Source organism: Danio rerio, chromosome 17 (genome assembly GCF_049306965.1).
Source record: "Danio rerio strain Tuebingen ecotype United States chromosome 17, GRCz12tu, whole genome shotgun sequence".
Taxonomy (NCBI): domain Eukaryota; kingdom Metazoa; phylum Chordata; class Actinopteri; order Cypriniformes; family Danionidae; genus Danio; species Danio rerio.
The window spans coordinates 54,340,001-54,359,352 of NC_133192.1; the positions used below are offsets into that span (position 1 = coordinate 54,340,001).

At 37.0% G+C, this 19,352-nt stretch overlaps 1 protein-coding gene across 51 annotated transcripts in view; it reads left to right on the plus strand.

Moving 5' to 3' along the window:
* The window catches only part of smoc1 (SPARC related modular calcium binding 1), a 156,991-nt gene that overhangs the window by 85,417 nt on the left and 52,222 nt on the right, over nt 1–19,352 (plus strand). For 27 of the 51 annotated variants that reach the window (XM_021467096.3, XM_021467091.3, XM_021467094.3 and 24 more), the window contains 4 exon segments: nt 3,373–3,485; nt 3,905–4,004; nt 8,880–8,930; nt 16,875–16,922. In XM_021467096.3, coding sequence (XP_021322771.1) covers nt 3,373–3,485; nt 3,905–4,004; nt 8,880–8,930; nt 16,875–16,922 — 312 coding nt within the window. 51 annotated transcript variants of the gene reach the window in all.

Sequence of the window (19,352 nt, forward strand, 5' to 3'; positions counted from 1 at the left end):
GCCTAGAAAAAAAATATTAAAGGGGAAATACTGTGAAAATTCCTTGCTCTGTTAAACATCATTTGGGAAATATTTATTTTAAAAAAAATTCTCATGAGTGCTAATAATTTTTACTTCAACTGATAATCGTTTTGAATAATCGTGATTACAATTATGACCAAAATAATCGTGATTATGATTTTTCCCAAAATCGAACAGCCCTAGTGCATAATAGGTTGCTCTGATCTGCATGTTAATCTAAATATACAGTTGAATTCAGAATTATTAGCCCCCCTGAGTTATTGTCCTCCCTTTTTATTGAAAGTAAAGGCCGATTGGAGAAGGCTCATTTTCCTCGCACTGTTTAGTTTTTTCACTTACAAAGTCCGCCATGTAAATAGCAAATGCGCTATGGAGCGACGCAACTGACTCTTAAAGGAAATGGGAGATGAGACTCAGATTGGTTTACTCTCAAAACACTCATTAAGAGAATAAGCTCAACCCTGTTAGACCATGAGCTGCGGTGCAGAGCGTATCTTTCTGTCTTTAAAATAGCAAAAGTGGATTTGGACACACCCTTAATGCTTTTGCGCGCTGCGCTTCAGTCTTTGGACCTAGATCGTTAAAATAGAGCCCATAGTGTGTATTTAAATTAGTGCTGTCAAAATTAGTGCATTAACGCATGCGATTAATTTGACAAACGCGTTAAAAAATTACGCAATTAGTGCAGTCACAGTTTTTTTCCTGTTGTGGATGATGTGTGTTCAACATGCAAAGAAATATGGATAAGACCAAGGAAGTCCTTTTTGAAGGAAAGTTTCAGCATAAAACAATTAATGTCGCATTACCAGGCTCTCCAGCGTTTCCTCCAGAGTTTCGTCCAATTTCGTATGTTTCATTTTGAATCTTTCGACTTTTGTGAACAGATTTACAATAAATATATGTACAGGTTGCTAATAAAAGTCAGAGGAGTGCTGATAGATGAACATGATTACAAATGTATATGTACAGTGGGTGTGTACATAGTTACAAATGTCCATGTGCAGTGGGTATGTACAGTTCAGATAAGTGAATTAGTGCAATGTAGTGCAATGAATATGTGCAAGTATTAAACAGTGCAGTGATCGTGAGGAGTATAAGTTAGAGGACAGTGAGGGTGTATTGGGGGGGCAAAAAAGTCAGTGAGGGGCAGAGTTAAAAAGGGAGACAGCTCTGGGGGAAAAGCTGTTCCTCAGTCTGCTGGTTTTTGTCCGGGGGGCTCTGAAGTGCCTGCCGGAAGGTAGGAGAGAAAACAGTCGGTGAGCAGGGTGAGAGGTGTCCTTAAGAATACCACATGCTCTGCGCAGACAGTGTTTCTTATGGATGTCCTCAGTGGCTGGCAGTGTGGTCCCTGTGATGCGTTGGGTAGTTTTCACCACCCGCTACAGTGCCTTACCTTCAGCAACAGAGCACCTTCCACACCAGACTGTGATGCAGTTGGTCAGGATGCTTTCTATTGTGCAGCGGTAGAAGTTCACCAAGACAGCTGATGAAATCTGGTTCTTCTTAAGTTGCCTTAATAAAAATAGGCGCTGGTTAGCCTTCTTGACCAAGCTGGAGGTGATGGTGGTCCAGGGAAGGTCCTATGAGATGTGGGTCCCCAGGAACTTGAAGAACGAGACAGGCTCAACGGCCATTCCATTGATGTGGATGGGATCATGTGAGCCTGTTCGTTCCTTCCTGAAGTCCACAATGAGCTGCTTGGTCTTGTTGGTGTTAAGGAGCAGATTATTGTCGGTGCACTAAGTGGCCAGATGCTGTATCTCCTCCCTGTAGGCCATCTCATCATTATTGCTGATTAGATCAATCAGACACACCAATCAGTCATTGGTGTGACACAGCACTTAGCTGTGGGTGCCTTTGATGTACCCCTTGATGCTTTTTACGTCCTTGTCGCAGCACCAGTGGCAACAAAATTAGGCACCGAAATGCATATGCCGATTCAGTGATCCTGCTTGTGAGAGACTGTTCTCACTCTCAGCTCACATCATTCAAAAGAAAAGGTCCACATTGTCCCCCAATAATGTCAACAGACTGGACTGTTTTAGCAACTGGCTGAATGTAAAGGAGGACTAAGCAGAATTGTTTCTACATTGTAATTAATGTTCTCAACTCGCATCACAACTTTTCAATGAGTTCATTTTCTATATCTGCAATTGCCTGTATTTTGGCACTTTTTTTGCAGTCCAACATGCACTGCATTTCCAACACGGAAATCCAACATTTCCAACATGGAAATCGTGTTTTTTTGCACATATACATTTGGCATTGATTGTTTCGAAATTCAAACGGCATTAACATGCCTGTGTTTTTATTTCTGTAATAAATATGGTTGTCAAGCCAGGATCTTGATGGTGTATTGTGAGTTTGTTGTTTACATGAAGAAATCTGTGTTACAAGTTAAACAAAAATTCTAATAAACAATTATATTTTGAATTTAAAGAGTTTTTTTTGTCTTGTGTTTATGTTAATTTTACATTTAAATAGCCAAAATTACAAGTTTCAGTCTTTTAAATATGATTAATTGCGATTAATCTTTATTAATTGCAGAAAAGTGTGATTAATTAATATATTTTTTTTATCGATTGACAGCACTAATTTAAATAGATTCATATGCTTGCGCATGAAAGTTTATCAGTGCAATCTTATCAGCACAATCTATCATGATAATCCATTTATTATACAGGGATGCATATTAGTTTATAGAGGTGTGAACCTATACTGGTCTCACGGTTCGGTTCGGTTACGATTATCATGCCATCGATTCGGTTCAATTCGTTATCTCGGTGCATCACGGTGCATTGCAATGCTTTCCATACACAGTGCTGTGTTTTCCATACACGGACACACAACACCACACTATCTCTCATTCACACACATACACAAACACAGCACCAAACGCACACGCATGCACACGCCACACGCGCTTGCTTGCTCGCTCGCTCGGGAGCGATATTGTTAGACCGCCTACTCCTGTTAAAATTACACCAGACTTAAATATGAGGTAAATGTCGTCAGTACATAAAACCCGATTATGGTTATTACTGAACCGATACCGAACCGATACCGAATACCGATACCCCTAGTAGTTTGACAAAATTGACCACATTATATTAAAAAAATGGTGAAAATGTAATGTCTGTTGAATTATCCCATAGCAGTTTACTATGCAAGAATCCATTCCCCCCTAAAAAGCTTAATAGTTTAAAATACTTTGTTTATCAGTCATCATATGTACACTTTTAAAATAGCAAGGACTATTGTGGTGAAAGTATTCGTAATTAACTTTACACTCAAAATAGCAATGATTTTAAGCCAAGTGACTAATTAGATATACGTCTAACTGTGTTGCAGAAGCAGGTCAGACGAAATGCCGGACCGAGAGGATTCAGGCTCTGGAACAGGCCAAGAAGCCGCAGGAATCCATTTTCATCCCAGAATGCAACGACGACGGCACATTTGCTCAGGTCTGTCAGAGTTCCGGATGGCTGCACTTTACGCAATGCTTTTGACATCAACGAATCCTAAAGGAAACCCACCTAGTGGACAAATTAGCCTTCCAACAGGCTTGATAGGACTCCAAAATTTTGCACTTCCCTGTGTTTCTCATCAGCACGGCCGCACAGGGAATTGGAATGGAAAGTGTACATTAAATCGCATTTATAGACTCGCAGCCTCTACTTCACCTGAGCTTTACTTTGTTAAACAGCGATCATCCCGTCCGCCTAAGCTTTTAATGCCTCATCGTTTATGAGGGTCATTTTTCACTCGGAATAATTGTATTCCCAAAGCACGAGCGCCGGGACGTTTCGCACGGGTCGTCCAAGAGATACCAGAGCGCTTACTGGAATTTCCTCTCACCTCCATCCGTCTGTGTCTCCTCCAGGTCCAGTGTCACACCCTCACAGGATACTGCTGGTGCGTGACGACAGATGGCAAGCCAGTCAGCGGCTCTTCTGTCCAGAACAAAACGCCAGTGTGTTCAGGTACTGTATGCATGCAGATAGTATCTCTAGACTGTTTGCTTGGATTATCGCTTTGTGTTTAGGTCGCGCTGAAACGCAGAGCCGCTAAAACCATCAGGTGCCTCGGTCAAGCAGTCGCGCCTGTAGTCCATCACTTTCAAAGCCATTAGACTTTGTTTGATTTAAATCGTGCTCTTTGTTTTGATGGAGTCAGCGTGATGTTAAACTCTAGCCACCGCTCTGTTTAGTTTACTTCTACTGTGTTTGTGCATGGAGCCGAGAGGTGATGGATAATATCCTGGAGGACTCGCTCTGACTCCGAAAGTTCATCCATTTTTCTCCCCTCTGCTTTTCTCTCTTGCTATGTCTTTCCAAAGTCTCACTCGATCAATCTCTGCCTACATCCGTTTCATTCTCCACCATATTTTTTTTTTTCCGCCATCGTTGCTTTCTCCGTCTGCCTTCAGAGGAGGGTTTCTCTCTGTAAATGAATGGGAACACTTTGCTCTAATGGCTCTGATTGTTCTGTTGGAGATAACACCACTGTCTTCCGCCAGAACTCGATTACATTATGATTGGAGCACCTGGTTCTAGTCATTCTAGTGTGTGTGTGTGTCTTGAGATTGCAGTATTACATGTCGTATCATGCTTACCTAACCTTGAAGAGACAATTCTCAGAGCTTTCTGTTTGGCCCTTCAGCCATTGTTAGTTCAGTTTAATAGTAGCAAATTGTAGAAACACCTGTCAAACATTTTGGGGTATTTGTCTGTTCAATTTAAATAATTGTTTATAAATATAGATGTACTGACTAAATTTAAAGGTAACACCTTACTTTAAGACTGTCATGAAGTATTTATTATCATGACATTAATATGAATGAGGTTTTACGCATGCTTATGACAACTGCCAGTAAGCGCCATTGGCTCTGTTATGTAAATTTTAATGCAAAGGTGACATTGTTTGAGATGTATTTATGACAACTTGACATACAGTACATCCGGAAAGTATTCATAGCGCTTTACTTTTTCCACATTTGTTTTATGTTACAGCCTGTTCAAAAATACAATAACTTGTCTAATTACCCTAACCTGCCTAGTTCACCTAATTAACCCAGTTAAGCCTTTAAATGTCACTTTAAGCTGTATAGAAGTGTCTTGAAAAATATTAAGTAAAACATTATTTACTGTCATCATGTAAAAAGATAAAATAAATCTGTCATTAGAAATAAGTTTTTAAAACTATTATGCTTAGAAATGTGCTGAAACAATCTTCCCTTTTTTAAACAGAAATTAATGGAAAAAATTAAACAGGGGCGCTAATAATTCAGGGGGGCTAATAATTCTGACTTCAACTGTACATCAGTATTCACAGCCTTTGCTCAATATTTTGTTGATGCACCTTTGGCAGCAATTACAGCCTCAAGTCTTTTCGAATATGATGGAACAAGCTTGGCACACCAGTTTTTGGGAATTGTTGCCCATTCCTCTTTGCAGTACCTCTCAAGTTCTATGAGGTTGGATGGGAAGTGACGGTGTACAGCCATTTTCAGATCTCTCCAGAGATGTTTAATATTATTTTGGTGTGGGCTCTGGCTGAGCCACTTAAGGACATTCTCCGAGTTGTTGTGAACTCCATTGTTATTTTATCGGTGTGCTTTGTGTCATTGTCCTGCTGGAAGTTGAACCCAGTTAAGAGGGGTGATTCTGTACATTGCTGCATTCATCTTTCCCTCTATTCTGACTAGTCTTCCAGTTCCTGCTGCTGAAAAACATCCCCACAGCATGATGCCAACACCAACATGCTTCACTGTAGAGATGATATTAGCCTGATGATGAGATGTGCCTGGTTTCCTCCGAACGCAACGCCTGGCATTCACTCCAAAGAGTTAAATTTTACTCTCATCAGACCAGAGAATTTTGCTTCTTATGGTCTAAGAGTCCTTTAGATGCATTTTGGCCAACCCAGATGGGGTATGGCATCCGTCTGGCCACTCTACCATACAGGCCTGATTGGTGGCTTGCTGCACAGATGGTTGTCCTTCTATAAGGTTCTCCTCTCTCAACAGAAGAATGTTGGAGCTCAGACAGAGTGATCATTTGGTTATTGATCATCTCCCCGACTAAAGCCCTTCTCTCCCGATCACTCAGGTTAGATGGCCGGCCAGCTTTAGAAAGCGTCCTGGTGGTTCCAAACATCTTCCACTTATGGATGATGGAGGCCGCTGTGCTCATTGGAACTTTCAGAGCAGCAGAATTTTTTCTGTAACCTTCCCCAGCCCTGTGACAATCCTGTCTTGGAGATCTACAGACAATTCCTTTGTCTTCATGCTTGGTTTGTGTTTTGACATGCACTGTCAACCCTGGGACCTTATATAGACAGGTGTGTACCTTTTCAAATCATGTCCAATCAACCGAATTGACCACAGGTGAACTTCAATTAAGCTGCTGGAACATCTTAAGAATGATAAGTAAAAACAGAATGTACCTGAGCTCAATTTAGAGCTTCATGGCAAAGGCTGTGAATACTGATGTCCATGTGATTTTTCAGGTTTTTTAATTTTAATAAATTTGCAACAACTTCAAAAACTCTTTTTTTCACATTGTTATTATGGGTTATTGTGTGTAAAATTTTGAGGAAATAAATGAATTTAATGCATTTTGGAATAAGGCTGTAACGTAAATGAGTGGAAAAAGTGAAGCGCTATGAATACTTTCTGGAAGCACTGTATGCTTACTGGGAGCTATTGTTCTGCAGCTGAAGCAGATGACTGTTGAAATTTCAAGGCAAAACCTTGCAACTAAGACATGAAGTAAATAAATCGCAGGCAGATACGATGCTGGTAATAGTATCTTATGTCTGTGTGTATGTGCAGTACTTGAACAAAAGTGTTTTAGTGTGGATGACCCAAAGCATTAAAAATGATAGTGTGCACGAGGAGTGTTTTTGGACAAAAACGCCATTTTCAAATGTATCTGGTTTAGGATAGATGTAGCCTGAATGTGGATATGGAAAAAGTTTTATTCATGTCAGGCCAGTAGTTGGCAATATTACTTCATGATGAAACACTGCCCGCCTGTGCACATACCTGGTTTGAAGATGTGTTTTTTTGAGGCCAAAACTTGCCCACACTTGCAGTCCGTTGAATATGACAACTGCGGTTTATTTATAAACTAATCTCGAGAGGATCATGGCTTATGATTGAACACGGCTGGTACAGCATCAGCTTTGTATATTGCACCAATCAGATGAATACTGACTCGCTATAAATAACCACAGTTTTCCACTCCAGTCATGTTCCTCTTGAAGAATCCTCCCTTCCACCCCTACTCCTCCCCTTCTGCTGATAGAGCGGCATGGCGGCCCAGTGACTAGCACTGTTGCCTCACAGCTAGAACGCCACTGCTTTGACCCTTCACCAAGCCAGTCGGTGTTTCTGTGCGGAGTTTGCATGTTCTCCCCTTGCTCGCGTGGGTTTTTCCCGGTTTTCTCCTACTGTCCAAAGACATACACCATAAGTAATTTGACTACTCCAAAGTAGCACGTTAGGACAAACTCTGACACTGTGTTCACACCAGACGTGGCCTTCACAGATAAATCGTGCTCTTCGCGCGTACATGTGAACATTTTGAGTTTACTTGCTTCATTCGCGAGTTAAATTCACTGAGCAGTAGACAGTGATTCGCGTGAAGGGCAGGGCTTCTGTCTGCCCTTTGACTGTAGCTTTGTTGCTTAATAGCTAACATGGATTTAATTGAGAGAATAGCTGTGTTTATATGCTTTATGAAGGCTGAAAACAGCGTTGATTCATTTGGAGCCGTGTCTGAGTCCACTGGATCCTTTCAGAAGTGCACCTAGCTATGTGAGCTCATAAACTCCTCCAGAAACTGTACCTGGAGGATGGAGGATGGAGGCTTACAGTGGTGCTTCTGACTGAGCGGAGCCCAGTTTGATCAACTGTTGTCAAGTGTCGGCAAGAAGATTTCTCCCTGGGACACCAACAACAGGCGCTACGTCATAAGCACACCCCCACAAGAGAAAGCTCCGGATTGGTTAACGTGGCGTGAAATTCGAATTTTCCAACTTGAGCGATTTGAGCGATCCGCACTTCCGTTGCGTCAGTCTCATCAAGCTAAAAGCGCTCTACTCGTGCCGCTTTATTTGCTCGAATGTTGTCATTCGCTCCGCCTCATTTGCGCGTAACGCGTCACAGGATGTCTATTCACGTCTTTGCATTAACTTAACATGTAAATCACTCGCGCTTGATGCTACTTCCGCATCTGGTGTAAACGTTGTATTAGCCAGCTATATCTCAGCACGTTCACAAGCAGGGGAGTTCTCGAGACCTACCTGAGCTCAAACTACCCTCTCGCCCTTCAAACGGGAGGGAGCCACGGACTCAAGGATATTCTGAGCTCATGGTTCTCTCCCGGGAGAGCATGCCAAACACGCTTTATCAATCATCAGCTAAGTGTGAACTCCTGAAACAATATGAATGATTGGGACTATACTGTTCAAAATGTTAATGTTATATAATTAACTATTTCACATACTACCTTTTTAAACAAAAAAAAATTGTGTTAACTGCATACTTAGCAGAAATTTAGCATTCAATACGGAATACAACCTTTAAGTTTTCATCATTTGAATAACAAAATGACACAAGTACAATCTTAGCTTTTTTTCCCGCTGCTTGTTGCCGATTTCAAAACTGTTTCTTTCAATTGTAAAAAGATTTACATTGAGGTTCCATGCAGTGATGTCCGGCCATAACATCACTTCCTCACACATCCTCGGCTCAATTTCATGAATGTTCAAAAGATGGACCAGTCCTGTCCCAGAAATGAGTGAATCCCATGAATCACCACTTAAGTGAAATGTCTTGCACACGTTTGCAGGAAACTTCCGTGAATTTATGGGAACTCATGCTGGGACAAGTGGATTGTCAGGTAGTAAATTTCATTCCAAATAGCCCTTTTGTTTAAAGTTCTCTTTCTCTCCAGTGTTTTAATTGGTCCGACTGTCTAATCTTGAATGTGTGCATGCCTTTAATCCTGAGCTTTTGCACGTTCTTGGATCAATGTGATTGTTGATTGTTTCTCATGTGTTTCAAGCCTTAAAGATCTTGTTGCAGAATGTTGTTTCCGCCCTAATCAGACCGAAAAAAAAGCCATTGAAATATACTGTACATACACTGATATTTATATAGGAGCTTAACTCGCAGAAGCCATTCAGTGTTGTGCCATTTAAAGTCTGTGTGAAATCTAAATTTACAATGTTTAGTTTCCAAGCGCACGTTGTTATTCTTTAGGTGAAAGCACATCAGCATACTTAACATTCACAGAGACGACCATTTCACGCAGACTGTAAACTAAATACAATCTGGTTTATTAGAACTGAGGAGCTATAATAATAATAATAATAATAATAATAATAATAATAAAAAATGGCAACGCAGAGCAAAGTAGGTAGTGCTGTCACCTCACAGCAAGAAGGTCGCTGTTTCGAACCTCGGCTGGCTCAGTTGGCGTTTCTGTGTGGAGTTTGCATATTCTTTCTGCGTTCGCGTGGGTTTCCTCCGGGTGCTCTAGTTTCCCCAACAGTCCAAAGACATGCTACTGGTCAATTGAGTAAGCTAAATTGTCTGTAGTGTATGAGTGTTAATGAGTGTGTATGGATGTTTCCCAGTGATGGGTTGCAGCTGGAAGAGCATCCCCTGCGTAAAAACATATGCTGGATAAGTTGGTGGTTCATTCTGCTGTGGTGACCCCAGATTAATAAAGGGACTAAGCCAAAAAGAAAATGAATGAATGAATAATGATAATGGGGTGGCACGGTGGCTCAGTGGTTAGCGCTGTTGCACCACAGCAAGAAGGTCGCTGATTCGAGTCCCGGCTGGGTCAGTTGGCATTTCTGTGTGGAGTTTGCACTTGTATTCACATGTATGCACTGTGAATGAATGTATCTGACGCCTGGAGTGATATGGGGTATTGAAATTACAAAAAGAATCTAATAATAATAATAATAATAATAATAATAATAATAATAAGCATTAATGTCCAATAATAACAATTCCAGCCTGATCTCAAAAGTAAATGTAATTATTTTATGTCAGAAAAATTGCCTAACTTGTGCAAAATCATGATTTCATTTGTGCGAAAATATTAAATTTGTATTGTTTAAGATTGAGCGACGGAGTGGCGCAGTAGGTAGTGCTGTCGCCTCACAGCAAAAAGGTCACTGGGTCGTTGGTTCGTGTCTCGGCGGGGTCAGTTGGCGTTTCTGTGTGGAGTTTGCATGTTCTCCCTGCGCTCGCGTGGGTTTCCTCCGTGTGCTACGCTTTCCCCCACAGTCCAAATACATGTGGTACAGGTGAATTGGGTAGGCTAATTTGCCCGTAGTGTATGAGTGTGTATGTATGGATGGATGTTTCCCAGGGATGGGTTGCGGCTGGAAGGGCATCTGCTGCGTAAAAAACGTGCTGGATAAGTTGGCGGTTCATTCCGCTGTGGCGCATAAAGGGACTAAGCCGAAAAGAAAATGAATGAATGAATGTTTAAGATTTAATTTTGTGATACAAGAGTAAAGAAAATGAAGTTGGAGAGAGAGTGTGAGTAGGATTGGGAAAGACTCGACTTCGGAAATTGCATTTTGGCTAGGCATGGGACGAAAACCGTTTTCAAGGTATAATGCGGTTTGGAAAAGTCAATGTTTTAAAACCTTGAAAAACAAATTACTGTAATAAGGTTCCTAAGATATGTGTAAGATTTATTTATTTATTTCATATTTTTATTTTATTTTTATTCAGTTTTTAGGACAACAGTATCTCCAGCAGAATCTCCAAATATCCAAATTATTTTAAATTTTTAAAAAAATTGTAAATTTAATTAAAATTAAATTTAAATTGTAAAATTTTAAAAAAAGATTTTAAATTGTAAAAAAAAGATATATTAAAACTGGGCATAGCAGAAGTCCAAAGATTCATTTTATTTATTTAACCTGACATGTTTACTGCTTCAAATAATTAGAAATGTTTCTCAAAATAAAATATTTTCTGTTTAAGGGGATGGGGGGAGGGGAGGTTGTTTTTTACCCAGCCATTTAAAAAGAATATATTTTAGAGCAGTAATCACAATAACATTAAACCATGGTATTTTAATCCAAGGTTATCATATTGTCAGAATCTTATACCGGCCCATGCCTAATGTTGGCGCATTGACCACCAGGCTATCGGCGCTAACAAAATGTATGATTTTTAAAAAGAGCAAATCATGAGCAGATCATACTAAAATATATGAATGAGATCATACAAATTCACTGGAATTAACAACTAAATCACAATGTTACAAATTGCTGTGAGACTGTGTTGTGTTCAGCAGTGAAACTGTGCTTTCTGATTAGTCTGATGGTAACGGTTGCATTTTGGGTGGGCTTTTGATTTATTTTCAATCAGATTCTCCTGTTTTCCTTTACACAGTTGAAGTCAAAACTATTAACCCTCCTGTGAAATTTGATTTCTTTTAGCAATCTTACCCAATTGTTGCTAAAAATAATGATTTTTTTTAAACATTTATAAACATAATAGTTTCAATATCTAATTTCAAATAACTCATTTATTTGGTCTTTGCCATGATGACAGTATAATATATGTCTCAACTTATTTTGCAAGATACTAGTATTCAGCTTAAAGTGCAGGTTATTATGTTAACTATGGGCAGGGACGATTTTAGGATTTTCATTTTAGGGGGGGGGCTCAGCTCCTTATAAGGTTAAAAAAATAAATTACATATATATATATATATATATATATATATATATATATATATATATATATATATATATATATATATATATATATATATATATATATATATATACATACGTGTGTGTATATATGTGTGTGTGTGTGTGTGTATGTATGTATGTATGTATGTGTATATGTATATATATAATGTATATATATATATATATATATATATATATATATATATATATATATATATATATATATATATATATATATATATATATATATATATATATATATATATATGTATATATATATATATATATATATATATGTATGTATATATATATATATATATATATATATATATATATATGTATGTATATATATATATATATATATATATATATATATATATATATATACATTATATATATACATATACACATACATACATACATACATACACACACACACACACACACACACACACACACATATATACACACACATATATATATATATATATATATATATGTATGTATATATATATATATATATATATATATATATATATATGTATGTATGTATGTATGTATGTATGTATGTATATATATATATGTATATATATACATATATATATATATATATATATATGGGTCAGTGACAAAACAGGTTTGGCAAGATGGGAAATTTAAAAATCTTTTATAAAGTTGATTTAAAAGCATCCGTCAGATATTTTAAAATGTACAGATTGTATTAATGTTGATTTTATGTAATTAAAAATAACATTTACACCATTTTTTACAAACATTAAGACTGAATGCACCTGAAAATGTCAAATGGTGTAACTGCCAAAAATTGTGAAATATTAAATAATTTACTCCTCCTAGATGATATGCAAGTGTACACACTGAAATAAATACTTAATTTTAAAATACCACAATAACATTTATTTTATTCGCATTATCTCTAAATGTACATTTTAATGAGTTTTTGCAATATTTGGCCGGACACATGCTAAAAACACATCTGATTTCTAAATAATCTTTGACAAATTATGTAAAAAATGTTAAAAACTATTTTATTACACTAAACTGGGTGTTTTAATTTTAATTTCACATTATTTCCATGTACATAATTATATTTTTATGTAAAATACTGGTTACACCAATTGACACAAACCAGTTACACCACCTGACAGTGTTGCTTCTACAGCCAAAGATTTTAAAATTGACAATTAAAATCAATTCAAATTAAGAATGATAGTCAACAATTTCAGCTGAAGTGATTTTAATTTGTTTTAAATGTTAACCAAAATGTTTGGCAACAAGAAATCATCATGGCGCATGAACGGTGTATCCATGTCTCATATTGTAATGACAGTTGAGGAACAATATCTGAGGGGGGTGGGATTGTCATTGAAAAATGTGTTTAGAACAATGAAGCCAAGTTGCTGAAATTTAATACACCAAGTAATAACATCCTTAACATTAAATGTGTGGCCCTCATGAGTAGAATATTAACAAACTAAAGAAACATGTTTAACATTTAACACCTTTTCCATCACTGTTTCTTTTCAGTTGGCTTAAGTAAAATAAAAATAAGTAGATGATATTAGAAAAAAATCCATTATTTTACTTCTAAGCTATTTAGAAACAATTTGCCAAACACTGTACGTAAAACACTTGTACGTAAGAACTGCTGCTTTCTCGTTGTTGCCTTGGTGCTGGGATTAAAGGCCAATTTTTGCAAGCATACACGACTGACTGACAACAAATCATTTCTTGAGTGTATCCACAACTTATCCACAACCTACTTATTTTATACAGTTGAAGTCAGAATTATGCAGAATTATTATTAGTCCACCTGATCTATTAGCTCCCCTGTTATTTTTTCCCCAATTTCGGTTTAACAGAGAGAAGATTTTTTCAACACATTTTCAACACATTTTTTCAACACATAATAGTTTTAATAACTCATCTCTAATAACTGATTTATTTTCTCTTTGCCATGATGACAGTAAATAATATTAGACTAGATAATCTTCAAGACACTTCTATACAGCTTAAAGTGACATTTAAAGGCTTAACTAGGTTAATTAGGGTAACTAGGCAGGGTAGGGTAATTAGATAAGTTATTGTATAATCATTGTTTGTTCTGTAGACTATCGGGGGAAAAAGCTTAAAAGGGCCAATCATTTTTGCCTTAGAATGGCTTTTAAAATTTGCTTTTATTCTAGCCGAAATAAAAAAAATAAGACTTTCTCCAGAAGAAAAAATATTATCAGACATGCTGTAAAAAAACAAAACAAAACTGATTTCAACTGTAAATAAATTCAATGAATGTAAATTCATTTGTTTAGCAACTTCTGACTTCACAACTTTTCATCATTAAAGTTCCTCCGAGTCACCTCCAGTTGTTAATAATAATAGTACAACAGTGAGCGCATCAAGTATGAAAACCTCCAAAACTTAAGGCTGTGTGCACTCAGTCTATAGAGGCTCATCAACCTTGTTTCATTTCTCATGTTATTTTTTTCTTTTATTTAAAAAAGAAATTCCCAAGTGCTCTTTAACAGAGAGAATATTATTGTCAACACATTTCTAAACAAAATAGTTTAAATGACTAAAATCTAATAACTGATTTCTTACGTAGTTTTTGCCATGATGACAGCACATAATATTTGACTAGATAATTTGTAAGACATTATTCAGCCTAAAGTGACATTTAAAAATGTAATTAGGTTAATTAGGCAAGTAAGATCTATTGGCCAAGTCATTGGGTAACTGTGGTTTGTTCTGTATTTAAGAAGGCTAACAATATTGACCTTAAAAACTGTTTAAACATTTTAAAAACTGCTTTTATTCTATCCAAACTAAAAGAAATAAGACTTTCTCAAGAAGAAAAAAAATACATGCAACATTTCAAAGGAGGGTGATACAGTGGCTAATGTGGTTAGCACAGTTGTCCCACAGCAAGAGGGTTGCTGGTTTAAGTCCCAGATGGACCAGGATGGCTTACTGTGTGGAGTTGACATGGGTTTCCTCTGGGAGCTCCAGTTTACCCCACTGTCCAAAGACTTGCAGTATAGGTGAATTAGAAAAACTAAATTGACTGTAGTGTATGAATGTGTGTGTGAATGAGAGAGTGTGTACATTATATTGTGTGAATATAAACATGGATTAACATAAAAAAACATTCATGTTGTGCAGTAAAATAACTTTATCCTAGGTTTACAGAGCTTTAATAGTAAGGTTGTGGATTAAGCACCTATTTCTCAAACAAAAATAAATAAATAATCTACACTATGAACACAAATAGTTCCAAATAGTAGTTTAATTTATGTCACATTATTGATCAGCATCATGAACTAATGATATTTGACTAAATTGACCCCCAACAGAAAAACTCCTGCAATATGAGTCAAATGGTGTAACCAGTTACACCCCTTGACATTTCAACTTAAAATGAAATTTGACAGGCATTATCATTAACATCTATGTAAGCTCATGGGCTTGGTGGGAATATTTCAAATTTAACTTTTAAATATAATACTTATTTTTATAATATTGAACAATTATCAGTGCATTTTTGGGGTCTTACCATTTGACATGCATATCTAAGAATAGCTGACCATACCTTAAAAAGGTCAAAGTATCTCACATTTTAAAAAGAGTTACTAACCTTTGCATGCAGCAATTAGTCTTATCAAGAGTTCTTCTCTGTGATCCAATTTCCTGTCTAACTGTCTTGTGCACAATATTAACAAAATGGCTCAATAAATGGTGGTTACACCATCTTGACATTTCAGAAATTTGAGGTGACAGACAAAATTCCCCAAATGAATTATAATATTTAAAACAATTGTGCTATATTTACCTTTATTTACTATTAAATATGTCTAATGTAAAATTATGCCAGACTAGCCGATACAATGTTTCATTGAGGCTTTCACATTTTTTAAACAAGGTAAACTATTTGGTACCAATTTTTTTTGGTTACACCACATTGACATTCCTGCAATAATCCCCACAAAATAATCTTAAAATGGATTAAAACCAAAAAAATTAGACTTGGTCCTCAAAATAGAGAATGTATTCAAGTAATTTGCTTATTTATTTTAAAACTGTAACCTACTTGAATTTATTTAAAAGACATGGACACAAAAAAATGAGCGTCACGTCATTGACCCATATACATATATATATATATATATATATATATATATATATATATATATATATATATATATATATATATATATATATATATATATATATATATATATATATATATATATTATTAAAAAATTAAAAAAAATATTTAAAAAAAATTTATAAAAAAATATAGGAAATGTCTTTACTTTGTTAAAATTTTACTTAGAAAATAAATTTACTTTGAAAATAATTTTAAAAGAATAATAATATTAAACGAGGACTAATCATTTTGACGTCAACTGTAATACAGTCTCACATTTTATCTACATACAGTTGAAGTCAGAATTATTAGCCCCCCTTTGAATATTTTGTTCTTTTTAAATATTTCCCAAATGATGTTTAACAGAGGAAGGAAATTTTCACAGTATGTCTGATAATATTATTTCTTCTGGAGAAAGTCTTATTTGTTTGATTTCGGCTGGAATAAAAGCAGTTTTTAATGTTCTAAACAACATTTTAAGAACAAAACTATTAGCCCCTTTAAGCTGTTTTTTTTTTTTTTTACAATTACTTGCCTATTTACCCTAACCTGCCTATAGTTAACCTGATTAACCTAGTTAAGCCTTTAAAAGTCACTTTAAGATGTATAGAGGTGGCTTGAAAACTATCTAGTCAAATATGATTTACTGTCATCAAGACAAAAATAAAATAAATCAGTTATTAGAAACGAGTTATTAAAAATATTGTGTGTAGAAATGTGGCGAAAAAATCTGCTCTCCGTTAAACAGAAGTTGGGGAAAAAATAAACTGAGGGGCTAATAATTCAAGGGGGCTAATAATTCTGACTTCACCTGTATATCTGGCTCTTCCGAAGTGCATGCTGTGTTAACTGCAAGTTATGTGTATTTTCACCTGTCCTCCTGAAGTGAAGCGGTTATCATAGTGTGTTGCGAAAGCCGAGTAAACATTCTGCTCTCTCTTTAAAGGGTCAGTAACCGATAAGCCACCAGGACCCCCTAGCTCTGGCAAAAAAGGTGAGTTGAACTTTGCAGGAATGTGAGTGTGTGTCCGCTTGTGTGTATATGAGTGATATTGAAAACAATCCAGTCCAACGAATGCTAAACTGCACCGCTGTTAAATTTAGACTGAATCTATTGTGTAAGATAGCACAATCGCCTCACAGCAAGAAGGTCACTGGTTTGAGCCCCGGTTGTGTCAGTTGGTGTTTCTGTGTAGAGTTCGCATGTTCTCCCCATGTTTGCTTGTGGTTCCTCCGGGTGCTCACACAAAGTCCAAAGACGTGTTATAGGTGAATTGAGAAAACTAAATTGTCCGTAGTCCATTGGTGGTTCATTCCGCTGTGGCAACCCCAGATTATTTTCAATTCAATTTATTTATAAAGCACTTTAAAACAACACAGTTGACCAAAGTGCTGACAACAAAGAGTAAAACAAACTTTAAAATACAAATAGATAAACATAAAATGTCGACATCTCAAGCTGTGCTAAAAGCCAAATTGAACAGGTGGGTTTTAAGAAGGGATTTTTAAAACAGTGATGGAAGAGGCTTGTCTAATGTACAACGGCAGCTCATTTCACAATTTTGGTGCAGCCACAGCAAAAGCCCGATCCCCTCTGAGCTTTCGACTGGTCCTGGGCACACCCAGGAGGAGCTTGTCGGCTGACCTGAGCGAACAATAAGGTGTGTAGGGACAAAAAAGCTCAGAGGTAAAGGGGTGCAGCACCATTTATACACTTAAAAACAAATAAAACTACCTTAAAATAGATCCTGAAGTGCAAGGGCAGCCAGTGAAGTGAAGATAAAATCGAAGTGATGTGCTCGTATTTGCGTGTGCCAGTTAAAAGACGTGCAGCTGCATTCTAAACCAGTTGCAGTCGAGAGATCAAAGACTGACTCACCCCAAAATAAAGGGCATTACAGTAGTCCAAGCGGGAGGTTATAAAAGCATGGATCACTGTTTCAAAGTGCTTGTGCGATAAAACGTGCTTAATTTTGGCCAGTTTTCGTAAGTGAAAGAAGCTAGAGCGAACAACAGACCAAATTTGGCTGTCAAGCTTTAGTTCAGGATCCATTTTAAAACACAAGTTCACAATCTCTGGCTTCCAAAAAGTTTCGAGATTATTTAGTTGTACAGAATGAGCGACGTTGGAACTGGGGCCAAACACCATCACTTCGGTCTTAGAATCATTAAAATGGAGAAAATTCAGTGCCATCCAAGACTTAATGTCCTTTAATTATTAGATTATTAAAGGGACTGTTAAAGGGACTAAGCTGAAAAGAAAATGAATGAATGAACTGTGTTGTAATGTTTCAAAGCATTCAAAAAGACAGCAGCTTTCCCCTCAGATTTGTCCTGACATGTTCATTGGCCTGATTCAACTTTCTGTCCAGGTTTACTTCAAGCTTAAGTTTCTCTAAGGACCGTAAAGGATGAAAACCTATTCCAGTTGTCCCGTTTAACAGCCAGTGTAAGAACTTAGCGCACATCAAAGGCTGAGCTCCGCCATAGCCCCACCGGTCTCTGTTACAGCAGTGAAATCTCAAACAGCTAATATAGATGTTAACAGCAGCAATGGCAGGCACCTACTTTTGTGGGCCCTAACTCAGGAAAGCCAGATTGTCATTTACTGGCCCCGAGGGTGGTGTATAGGGGTTTTGAGAGCGCGGTTAGGTTTGTAGCACTGTGGTTGTGTTTTCGGGACGGAGTTTGCCCCTGTTTTTTTACAGATCTCGTTTCACCTCTTCTGCACAGGGCTGCAATGAAGACAAAGTGTGTGTGCAACAGATGTTTATATCACCAGCAGGTGGACTGTGGGTTTGTGCCACTGTATGAGAGTCTGTTGCTCTCAGCCTTATAGACTGATTTCAGGCGGCATCTATTAAAAGAGCGAAATCAAAGCTGCGGTGGGAGGAAACCTGGAAGTATTGCCTGAGTCACACAGGAGTGTTGTGTAACTGGCTTTACATCTTATCAGCGAAGAGAAAGCGACACATTTATAATTTCGCCGTCTTCCGAGTGACCCAAAGCTTCATTCTGAATGGAAAGTGAAAATAAAAGGGATATCAGACCTCATTTTCAGATAAGTTAAGGGAAATGGCAGTAGTTAGCTAACGTTTTCTTTTCCAAGCACACGTTTTAGATACCATTTATTAAACTCAAGTTAATGAATGGATTCTTTCACTGTATTAGGCTTGTCAAGATACTGAATTTTGATACTGAAATTTATAAAACCTGTCAATTTCCCACTAACATTTAAGCGCTGTTGAACGCAACACTGCTGATTCGCCGTAGTGTTCAACTGTGCTAACCAGCAGGTGGACTGTGGGTTTGTGTCACTGCATGAGAGTCTGTTGCTCTCAGCCTTATGCTCTGAAAAAAAGTGTTGCCTGTAGAATTCAGCCCATATAAATTGTTTACAACCACGTAACATAAAAAAAATTGA